Source organism: Cricetulus griseus, assembly GCF_003668045.3.
Source record: "Cricetulus griseus strain 17A/GY chromosome 1 unlocalized genomic scaffold, alternate assembly CriGri-PICRH-1.0 chr1_1, whole genome shotgun sequence".
Lineage (NCBI taxonomy): Eukaryota > Metazoa > Chordata > Mammalia > Rodentia > Cricetidae > Cricetulus > Cricetulus griseus.
Genome location: NW_023276807.1, coordinates 103,282,033 through 103,294,161, shown reverse-complemented (window position 1 = coordinate 103,294,161; position 12,129 = coordinate 103,282,033). Strand labels below are relative to the sequence as shown.

The 12,129-nt window shown below is 47.3% G+C and overlaps 1 protein-coding gene across 1 annotated transcript in view; it reads right to left on the bottom strand.

Moving 5' to 3' along the window:
* Positions 1-11,570, bottom strand: part of Cfap99 (cilia and flagella associated protein 99) — a 36,034-nt gene extending 24,464 nt beyond the window's left edge. Inside the window, exons 1-3 of the mRNA XM_035453499.1 lie at positions 11,457-11,570; positions 3,712-3,856; positions 2,547-2,641 (exon numbers count right to left, since the gene is read on the bottom strand). Of these exons, the coding sequence (XP_035309390.1) occupies positions 2,547-2,641; positions 3,712-3,856; positions 11,457-11,570 (354 nt within the window). The remainder of the gene's footprint in view (positions 1-2,546; positions 2,642-3,711; positions 3,857-11,456) is intronic.
* Between the last annotated feature and the right edge of the window lie 559 nt (positions 11,571-12,129).

Sequence of the window (12,129 nt, the reverse complement as noted above, 5' to 3'; positions counted from 1 at the left end):
CTGTAATTCTGGGAATATGATAATACCATCTTCTGTGACCTGTAACAGAAGTGGGAGGGCTGGGAAAGCCCTCAGACGTTGGCAGGTGGGCTGTCACTCAATCATTCACAGTGGGTGTCTGATCTCAGGCCTGGGACTGAGGTAAAACCAATCAGAAGGACAGCTAATGGCCCTGGGTCTACATTTACACCATTATTCTGTTTGCAGGATACAGGGACACATGTCAGAGCCCAGGAGAGCTCTGTAGTGACACAAGACACACAGCTGCTACTTGGAAGCAGGAAATGTATTTGGGAGGTAACCCTGGAAGCACATGGACAGCTAAGAGGACAATGGTGAACAAAGCTATGACCATTCATGGCCTCTGGTCACTGTTGCCTCCCAGTGTGACTATTGTCCTCATCAGCTTCATCCTCACCAGCCTCTGGCTTCCTTGTGACCTGCAACCCTATTTCAAACAGAGGCCACCAAGGCCTCCTTCTAGAGCAGCATTTTTCAACTTGTGGGTCATGACCCCTTTGGGAGTGGGGTCAAATGACCTTTTCACAGGGGTCTCTTAAGACCATCCTGCATATCAGATATGTACATTACAATTCATTATAGTAGCAAAATTACAGTTACGAAGTAGCAACGAAAATAAAGGGTCATAGCATTAGGAAGGTTGAGAACCAAAGTTCCAGAGCTTTCCACAGTTCCCCACTTGGCAGCCTGTCCACTTTCCTCACTTACCTCCGTGGCCTGTCACCTTCTCTCTGAGCCCTTGACCATGGCCAGTGTCTTATCCTATCACCTGCTTCCTAATCTCTCAGCTGTCAGTCTTGGCACTTGAAGGGGAAGCTGGCCTCTGTGGCTGGCCTCTGGGGTCCTCACCTCCTTTGTGTGGGTCCAATCCCATTTGGGAAGATCCTATCACGTTTTAAATTTCCCCATTGCCCCCCCCAACACCCTTGCATCAGCATCTCATCAGGGTCAAGGCCACCATTCTTACTGGGATGTGGTGGGACAGTGCTATTAGAGACCCTGCTAGAATGGTGAGTGGGGCTCCCTGTGATTTGGGGGGAGGCCTAGAGAGATGGTTCACTAGTTAAGAGCCAAAGACCAGAGTTCAGTTCCCAGCACCCAAGTCAGGTGGCTTACAACTGCCTGTAACTCCAATTCCAGGGGCGCCAATGCTCTCTTCTGGACTCTGAGGGCACTGACATGTGCACATATCTACACAGTGACACGTACAAACAATTAAAAATAATAAAAGTAGATCATTGGCTGGCATTGTGGCATATATCTTCAAAGGCAGTAATTGGAAGGCAGAGACAGGAGGATCTCTGTGAACTTGAGGCCAGTCAGCCTGGCCTATATATTGAGTTCCAGACCAGCCAGCCTACATAGTGAGATTCTTTATAAAAAAGAAAAAGTAGCCTTTGACCATCTGGAAGGTTCATAGAACACAAATGTGGGGGTCCCTGGGTGCTAGAGCTTCTAGCTCTTCTACCTGCAGTCTCAGAGCAATTGGCAGCATTCCCTATAGAGGCCACAGACTAAAACTGCCTTCCAGGCAACCTGGGCCTGTGATGCTTTATAGCCATGTCACTCCTGACCATAGCAGCAGCAGCAGCTAAGACAGGCCACCCTGTTGCCAACAGCTGGATCTCCATCTTTTCCTGGCAGGAACTAGAATCACCCAATGGGGCATGGAGTATGGAGTGGACAAAGGAAGGCCTTGTGAAGGTCACCATTTGATCTCTGAATCTTTGGTCCCTAGATTTTTCTTTTCTTTCTTTCTTTTTTTTTTTTTTGAACACCACATAGGCTAAGGAAATAGTCTAAGCTGAGCTTTAGCCTCAGCCCTTTCTTTCTCTCTCTCCCCTCTCTCTCTTTAATCCTGAGACAGAGACTCATGCTAGCTCCCCTATCTCAGCCTTCCAAGCTGTTGGGATTAAAGGCCACAAGGCCTGCCTCCCATGTGGGTTTTATGGGCTGTTGTCAGGAGTCTACAGAGCTCCCTAGGTTGGTCAGTGATCAGGTACTGGTCTGGGGTCACCATGCATATCCTGAGAGTAGTATGTGATCTGCACCCCAAGCATCTGTTGAGTCAGCACTGTGGGACCCAGTGTAGGAGGCAAGGTGGATGTTTGCTCAATAATCATTATGGATTCCAGCACAAGGCAGCAAAGCCTGAGCCAAGTACAGGTCATGCTGAGTCTAGAATTGGCCAGAGCAGTCCCAGAGCATCACTCAGAAGATGCCATCGATTTTTACTTCTTTATCATAAAAATGAAGCCCTTGCTTAAGATAATTCTAACTGCTTATCCATCATGGGGTATGTGCAGGTAGGAAGGCCATACAGTCAGATTTTCCTGAGATGTAGAACATCATCCTATTCGGGGGTGTCAGATGGTATTAAGTAGAGAAAAGAGAGACTTGCCAGTTTCTCTAGCTAGAGGATGAAAGGTAGGGCTGATCTGACAGATGTGCATATGTCCCCAGTTCTTGTCCCTCCTGGTTGGTAGCCTCAGCCATGGACTTTTGTTGAGGGCAGGTGGGCTTACCTTGCAAGTCTTACCCACAGGCTGGGACTTGATGATGCTGCAGAAGAGCTGGAAGCCAAGCTCATCCATTTGGAACATGGCCAGGTAGCAGATCACTGAGGAGAGAGCATGGTATGAGGAGTGCCCAGCTGCCCTGCAGAAGGGCTCTGTGTGTGACCTTGGGAGAATTCTGCAGCTGCTGAGAGTCTTGCAGGCACCTTATTCTGTCAGGGCACATAAGGACAGGTCCATATGGCAACTACCACTCCATGATCAGTGACTGCAGAGCTAGCCACTGGGGCTTTTAGCTTCCACACATATTACACTGCCTTTGGTCAATTCTCAGAAATCCCAGGATTTATCTGGGCAAAGGTTATATCATCTTGAGTTTTGTTGATTTTGTGAGCTGAGTCACTCTGAGCCTTTGGGTATAAGGCTGCTGGTTCTGCCTCTGAGCCAGACAATGAGGGTCAGCTCAGCTAGATCTCTCTCTACCCTAAGGCAGCACCAGCCACTGTCCACAACAATCACCATGTTCTCTGAATGCATACAGTGGCCAGAGGTGGCTCTCATATTTAATCTTTTCCTGGATGATCCAGACTAGCATATGCCTATTCTTTCCACAGGTGTCAGGGTTAGGGCTACAAACAGACTACAAGGTATGTCATTTGGCCCAACCTGCCCTCAGGGAATTCTCTTCCAGATAAGTGGCTGGGAGTCCAGATGCTGCATGTTTGCTCTCAAAACACAGGTTTCAGTTTCCCCATGAGAAAATATAGAAATAATAAAATATATCTAGCTTGGGCTGTATACTTATGGGCACCTGAGAATCAAGTGAGAGAAAGAGCTAAGGCAGAAGCACGAGGAGCTACCTTTTGTTGTTGTTGTTGTTTTGGTTTTGTTTTTGTTTTTGGAGACAGGGTTTCTTTGGGCTTTGGACTAGCTCTTGTAGACCAGGCTGGTCTCAAACTCACAGAGATCTGCCTGCCTCTGCCTCCCAAATGCTGGGATTAAAGGCGTGCACCACCACTACCCGGCCAAGGAGCTACCTTCTGTGTCCTAAAGCTTGCCTGCTGGTTGGCCTCTTTCAAGTCAACCTGTCAAGGTCTGTGGGTAGCTTTCCTCTCTAGTCCCTGTATGGAGTGGACAGCAGACCCACAGGCATGTGGATAGTGGAAATACCCACCCTGAAAGAGGCTGTAGTCAGCCCAAAGGCAGAGATAACCATCCCGTACATAGAAGGCATCCACCACGATGGTCAGTAACTTCCGGTATTCAAGGCAGCCAGACAGAACCTCCAAAACAAAGGCAAGCTTCTGGGTGCTCAGAACCTGGAAAAGAATGCCAGGAGAGAGCTCTCAAGGACCAGGAGATCAAGGACAAAGGTAAGGGACTGACACTCCCACAAGGCTGAATAGAGGCCAGTAAGTTCAGTTCTCCTAGAGCACTGGGCAATGACCACAGTGATTGGGAAGGCAGGACCCCCAGGGTGAATGAGGACAAAGCGGGTGCAAAGACAAAAACACAGAAGGACAAGCATTGTACAAATATTCTCCTATATGAAGATAGGCGAATCCACAGAGATAGAAAGAAGAATGGCAAGCAAGTGAAAGGGGAGGATATGGGGAGCTAGGCAGCTGAGGATAGAGTTTCAGTCGAGAAGATTATGGACATGGATGGAAGTGATGGCTACACAGTCCTGTGAGTGTGCTTTGTGTCACTTGAAAATAGTTAAAATGGTCAAAATTTATGTCATGTGCATCTTACCACAATAACTTAAAAATGAATTCATATAAAGGCTTTTAAATGAAGAAATAAAACATTATCCAAAAGAATGCTGCATGATAAAGAGAAACCTATGAGAGCTTGCCCAGAATAAAAAGCAGGTTGGGAGCTCCTAAGTAGCAGTAAGAATTCTGTTCCCTTAGCCAGGCATGGTGGTACATGCCTTTAATCCAGGCTCTTGGGGTAGAGGCAGGCTGAGTTCAAGGCCATCTGGTTTACCTGAGTTCCAGGTCAGCCTAGGATATTCAGGTTGACCCTGTCCTGGTGGTCATGGAGAGAGAGAAAGAGAGATTGCGAGATACACTGATAGAGATAGATGATGGGTAGATGATAGATAGATAGATAGATAGATAGATAGATAGATAGATAGACAGACAGAGATATTGACACTGAATTTCTCTGGGGAGGGAGCTGGTCAGGCAGGGTGAGGCAGGGCTGACCTTTCTCACTTACCCTTTCAAACAATTTGGTTTTGTGACCAGTGTCAAGACACTGTTCTATTACTGTTATCTTAAAAAAAAATCTGACAAAAATGGTTTGCAGGGGGCTGGAGAGATGGCTCAGCAGTTAACAGCACTGACTGCTCTTCCAGGGAATCTAGGTTCAAATCCCAGCACCCACATGCAACTCACAACTGTCTGTAACTCCAAGATCTGATGCTTTCACACAGACATACCTGCAGGCGAAACACCAATGCACATAAAATAAAAGCAAACAAACTAAAAAAATATTTTACAGGTGGAAAAGATTAATTTGGCTCATGGTTTCAGAGGCTGTAGTCCACAGGTAGCTGGCTCCATTGCTTTCTGGCACATAGTAAAGTAGAGATATGGTAGATCGTTATCAGCCATGGTGGCAGGAAGCAGAGGAGGCCGGGGTGGGGGGGTGGGCACAGGATATATCCTTCCAAGGCACCCTTTAGTGACCTGCTTCCTCAAAGTCAGAGCCCTCAGGACCCAATCACTTCCCAATTGCCCCTCTGAACACTGCACTGGGAGCAAGACCTTCAACACAGGAGCCTCTGGGGGACAATTCAGACCCAAATGATAATATGACCTCTGTGTGGCATATATTAATTATTTAAAAGAGTAATTAATGTTTTCAAACTAAGGTCTGAAAAGTAGTTAAGTTTTGATGGAGAAGGAAAATGATATCTGCTCGTGCCAGCACAGTGCTGAGAAACTTGGTGGGACACTTGCTGCTGAGCTTTCCAGAAAGCAATTTGGAAAATAGGTTTCAAGAGTTTTATTTTCATGACCCTTTAACAGAGTAAGTGTGCTTCTGGGAATTTAAGGAAGTCTTCCAGAACACACAGAAACTGTTCATGTGCACACATCAGGGGAAGAGGTTTGAGTAGCTGTGAAAACAGAAACAAGGGTCCAACAGCAGGGACCAACAGGCCAAGCATCTTTGCTCCATCCTGTAGACCAGTATGATGCAGCCATTAAAGTGATGACATGCTAAGATTTACAAGGGGATGACAAAATAGCACAGCCCACAGTGAAACCAGAGGTATCACTTTGGTGGCCATCTACTGCATCTATCTTTCCTCTCTGCTCGTCTGCACCCGCACTTCTCTAATAACTTCAAAATTAGTAACCATTTCCCCCAGCTGGCCACCCCTTTTAAGAGGTCCTGCCTCTGTCAAAGTACCCTCCAGAAAGGCTGCATCAAACTTCATAGCAGCCAGCCAGTGGTGGCACACATTTTTAATCCCAGCACTTGGAAGGCAGAGGCAGAGGCAGAGGCAGAGGCAGAGGCAGAGGCAGAGGCAGAGGCAGAGGCAGGCAGAGGCAGAGGCAGAGGCAGAGGCAGAGGCAGAGCAGAGGCAGAGGCAGAGGCAGAGGCAGAGGCAGAGGCAGAGGCAGAGGCAGAGGCAGAGGCAGATTAATCTCAAAGTTTGAGGTTAGCCTGATCTACAGAATGAGTTCCAGGCTAGCCAGAGAAGCCCCTGTCTCAAAAACAAAAACAAAACAAAAAAACCCCTCTGAATTTCTATGGCATCCATTTAAGAAAAAGTATCTCTTTTACCTTTTTCTTTTTCAGTACTACAGATGAATATTTAGAAATGCACTCTACCCAAACCACACACACCTCTACCAATAAACACTGGTATCTCAATGTTTTGAGTTTTTAGTTACATGTAAGAAATTATTTAGTGTGCGTGTGCATGCGTATATTCACACCTGTGTATAGGCATACATGGCATGGCATGCATGTGGAAGTCAAAAGACAACTTAGGAAATGGTTCTCCTCTTCCACCATGTGTGTCCTAGGTATCAAACTCAAGTCATCAGGTCTGATACTATAAGCACCTTCACGCACCAAGCCATGCTGCCAGCCCTATTTTGAGCTTTGTTTTTGTCTGTTTGTTTGTTTTGGTTTTTAGAGACAGAGTTTCTCTGTGTAGTTTTGGAGCTTGTCCTGGAACTCTCTCTGTAAACCAGGCTGGACTCAAACTCAAAGATCTGTTGGCCTCTGCCTCCCAAGTAATGGAACTAAAGGTGTGTGCCACCACCACCCAGCCTCAATTATTTTTATGTTAAAAGAATAATAGGGTAATAGAAGAGCCTGGAGGACCCAGGACACATCCCAAGTCATGACTTGGTTTCCATGTTCTTGTTTCTCAGCAGCAGCAGCAGAAGCCTGAAAAGGCACTCTTGAACCAGCTTGTTAATAAAACGTTAGCAGAAAAAACATAATGTGCAAAGGGAAATGCCTTGCCTCTTCCTCCCTGATACCTACAACCACTAAGATGTGCCTGTTCTATGGATGGTGGCAGCAATGCCAGGAGAGGTCCCCTTCAGGGACAGCCCTGGAGGAACTGGGCTGCCCCTACTCCTTCAACCTTCCCAAGACTCTCAATACAAGGCTCTGGGTGGAGTCCCAGCCTGTTTCCCAGGTTCTTTTTGGAATACATCTGGCTACAATATTTCTACTGGCCACCATCTTTCTCAACTCTGCTGCAATTCTTGGCTTCTCAACCTTTCCATACACAAAGACCTTGGGCTTGTTTCTCCATTATCCACAAATACCCCTGGTGACCGGGTCCAGCTTCAGGCTGAGAATATGCTGGGCCTGAAATCTCCCCTCACCAGCCTGTATCTTTTCCTATACTCCAGATCCCTCTACCTGGCTGTCTGCTTGACCTCCTCACTCAGAGTCCACCATATGTTCACACCAAGGGCTCTGCCATTGGTCTCTATGTGCCTTCAGTCCAGATATCTAGAGGCATTGAGCTATGTTTCCTAGATGATTCCAAATCCAGTCAGGTTGATAATGAAGGTTAACCATCATACCTCCTCTTCAAAATTCCTTACAGTTCTTGGAGTCCAAGAGAATGGTGCCAGCACCTCCATGACTTCCAGGAAGGGCTTCATGCTGCTCCATATATAGCAGAAAAGAGGAGGGCACCAGGTATGTGTACAGAAACACAACACAAGAGCTAGTCTTGCTTTGTAACAACCTACTCTCTTGCAAAGGCCATAACAAGAACTCACTTGGGGAGACACATTCATTCTTGAGGGCTTTACCCCCAGGGACTGAAACACATCTCCCTACTTCATCTTCAAACACTGTAGTCCTGTAAAATTCAGCTTTAGCATGAGGTTTGATGGGGAAACCACCTTTACACCATAGCAAAATTTTTGTATTAATATGTGCAATGTATTCTCACTTATATGCACTTTGTACATATTTTTCACTAGATGTAAGCCAAGCCTCCTGGCAAGTCCCTACAGAGAACCAAATACTACTCTCTGCTTCGGTCCTGGGACTGGCATTGAAGACAGACTCTTGTTGAACACCGTTTTGAGCCATGGTAAACACTGGGCATTTTAATAAATATTAATGTAGAACATATTTGCTGTCTAACATTTTCTGTTTAACTTGTTTCCCTTCCTTCTTTTTTTCTTTCCTCCCTTTTTTGATTTTTTTTTTAAGACAGGGTTTCTCTGTATAGCCTTGGCTGTCCTGGAACTCACTCTGTAGTCCAGGTTGGCCTCAAACTCAAAGAGATCAGCCTGCCTCTGCCTTCCAAATTCTGGGATTAAAGGTGTGTGCCACCACCTCCCAGCTATTTTTTTTTTAACTTTTATTTTATGTGTATGTGTGTTTTGCTTGTCTGTAATGTCTATACACCATGTTGGTGCATACAGTGCCTCAGGAGGCCATAAGAGGGCATCAGATCCCCTGGAACTGAAGTTATAGATAATTCTGAGCTGCCATGTGGGTGTTGAGAATTGAATTTGGATCCTCTGGAAGAGCAGCCAGAGCTCTTAACTACTAAGTCATCTTTCTCCAGTCATCTCTCACCTAACGTCTTGTATAAGCCCCATTAACTTCTCCCTTTTTCTTCTAGTTGCTAACCCTAGAGGTATTTGACTGCCTATGCTTTTCCTGTTAGTCCTGCCCTGCAGGATCTTTCTATGCTCATTCCCACTTGTGCAGTCTGGGCTCTGCTCTGACCTTTTTCTGCTCACAACCAGCTTCCCCATGGGCCAGCCATATAGGCTGAGTAGCAAGGTCTAAAGGCTAGGCACACAGGCCTTGTTGGACTTCCTGTCTACTCACTCTCAGTCATAAGTAAGGAACTTGTGCTCTTGGGGTCTCATCTTAGTAGGTCCCTCTGCCCAGGAAGCCCTATCCTGCTTCTAGGGATCTGCTGCTCCTCAAAGTAAGACTCTTCCTCACTCCTTGGCTACCTAGCTTGCCTGTGGAGGCCATGTTGCCCTCTCCTTTGTTCCTACCCCAATGTGGATTCCCTGAGTGCTTAAGCATAGCCTGTTCTTGCCAGGCAAAGAGCTTCTGAGCACAGAGAAAGCCAGGTGGTACCCAGGGACTGACATCACCTGAGTCCACCTACAAAACTCAGCCCCAGATCAATGTGTCAGTGGCTTTATGCTTGCTCCAAAGGGTTGGTAACTGGTTACAAGTGGAGACAGAAACCACAGGCTAGACCTCCAGAGCTGCCTGGTACCCAGGCCAGGGGACATCACAGGTTAGTGTATACTTTTACTACTGTCCCCACCCCCAAGGCCCAGCCATGTTGGCCTAGGTGAACCCAGTCTACTGCAGCTGGGTCTATACTCTGTGAGCTGCCAGCTGTAACCTAGTTTCATCTACTCAGACAGAACATAAGGATATGTCCACATTCAGAAGAGCCCAGGGCTACACTTAGGGTATGCATTTTGCCCACCACAGGCCATGCCCTGAAGCCTCTGTTAGCCTCTGCCTAGCGGTCTAGGGGTTGTATAATTTTCTGGCAGGTGGCATCTCCAGCCTTGACCTGATGGTCAGTATATTACAGCAAATTTCTGACAGTTGAAGATGAAAGTGTGTTGTTCAAACTAGGTCAGTACCCAGGGCCCCAATCCTCCTTGGCTTCAAAAGGACTTTGGCAGAACTTGAAAGGACCAACATCTGAAGCAGGAGATGCTTCTTTGCCTGAGGTGGAAATCGGCTTCCTGGGTATGTCAGCTCCATCCATTGCTGCCAACTTGCTGAGTGGCATCAGAGAGCCACTCATGGGAAGAGAGCCACCATGGGAAGGTACACAGATGGTCATGACTTTGTGATTTTCCAAGTGACAACTAGGACTCATTTAGCATTAATCTATTGGTTGCTAACGGGAAAAAATGCCTCAAACTAATTATGAGAACTAAAACTCAGTTTTCTGTAATGGTCGTCAAAGAGTAATGACACTGACTTCTCTCTGCCTAGCTTGAAAGAAAGAGCCCTTCTTCTACCAAGTCCCTGCATGACTTAGCAGCCTAGGGAGCATGCTGGGTGTTCCAAGTGGCTGGGGGAGAGTGGCAAGGATAGTGGGAGGAACAAATGGACTGTTGAGAAAGCACCAGGAAGGCAGTGTGGTTAGAGTAGATGTGAGAAGTTGGATGGAGAAGTTGGATGGCACAGTGGAGCTAAGAGGCTCTGCAGGGAGGAAAACTTCTGCATCATATCTATGGGGAGGTCAGGAAAGGGCGTCAGTACTCTGATAGAGAGGTGAGAGGGAGCTTTTGAATATGATGAGGGCTATACCAGGGCTGCCATACACTTAGGGTGGGGTGTGCAGGCGGGTGCCCACCTCACCAGGCTCAGGAAGGGACACGGTTCTTAATGACTGGGCTTGGGCTGCTGAGATGAGCTGTTTGTGGGTGCTCATTGGAACCAAGAGGACATATGTCCTCTAGACTGTGCTACTTAGACATATGTGCTGCTTACCACTGGGTGCAAGAGTCTAGGGCCAGGGAGAGAGGTCTGGAGGAACTAGACTTATTAGCTGGTTGGGTGACACCTGAGTACACTGACAAGGAGTAGCCAGAACCTGGGGCGGGTGGACTCAGAGAAGGTAGTGCCAAGAGAGCCAATCAGAATGTTGCAGCACTGGTGTATAGGTTGACAATCTGGGCAGAGTCTGAAGCTGCCAATAGAAAGGGTGGCAAGTCTACTTGGGGGAAGGGGTGTGCTTTAGAGATTTAACCATCCAAAATTCACCTGAAAGTGTAGCTGCCATTGTGACAGGCTCAGGTTGAACGTTCCAGTGATATGCTCTGCCAGTCTGCCTCTCTCACCTTCTGCAGTGGGATACACTGCTGCTTCTATCTTGGATGGCTCAGCATCCAGAACCTTGAGAGCTACATTCTGTAAAAATTTCCTAGCCTCGGGAATGCTTTATCAATGCTTGAAGACTCAAGTGGGGCCCAGGGAAGGGAGACAAGCACTAGGCAGAAGTACTTAGTAGGGCCCAAGGCACTTAGAAGAGCCCAGACTCTACCAAAGTCCTTATCAGCTAAGCACAATCCACCATGAGCTGTGCCCATAGACAAGCCCCTGCTTCCCTCATTGATGCTGTCCACACCATTGCAGCTTTTCCTATGTGGGGACTGGGCTGCCTCTCATAATGCACTATGGGAGTTGTGTAGCTCTAGGTAGGGCCAGGTCTGATGTGCATTCTGGATGTGCATTTGCCTCTCACAGAAAGGGGTGCCTCTGGAAGGACAACCAGCCTTCTGATAGAGTGTCTTGCCTCATACTTCTCCCCACAGGAAGGAATGAATTTCATGCTGTTTGCTGGAAAGTGAAATGCCAGGAGACACATGTCACTGATGTGGTCTCCCAGGAACCCCGGTGGCTACCCCATCCTACCTGCTGTAAGGAGGCAGATGCTCTCTCGAGGAACTGCTCAGGATTGTCCTTGTCAGGCTTAAATTTGTCAAGTTGTTCTATTACAATCTCAATGCATTTTCCATAGTAGGCCATCTTTTAAGCAGAGTCCTAAAACAAAACCAACACAGGTCACATTGTCTGCAGCCTCTAAGTTCCCAGTTTGGTTGTTGGCTGAAGAGGTTGCAGGACCCTTGCCCACACCAACAGGAAGTCCATGAGGGTTCTGAGTTGAACAGTGAGGATTTTGGAGGTAGAGGTTTGGGCTCAGGTAAGCTCAAACTCACTACTTGATTAGTTCATCTCAGTCAGGCCTCTGCCGCTCAAGTGATCTGTTTGGCCTTCAGGTCACCACTTAGTCCTAGCCTCCACCCTCTCTGTCCTATACCCAGGGTTTCAAGGCAGCCACCAAAGCCCCACAGCCACGCTGTTGGTGGAGAGACTCCCAGGAAGGGCTTGGATCAGAAAGCAGGCCTCTGAACACCCCTTAGCCAAGCTGGGAAGGGTGGCTAGTTTCTCAGCAAGCTCTTCCCAGGGCAGGTGAAGAAGACAGAATCACAGAAGGCTGTGGAGTTCCCCGGGGCTGTGTCATGTGAATGGCAGGACCCATGCTCATACATACAATAAATTGAAATAACAAGAAACATTTAATTAA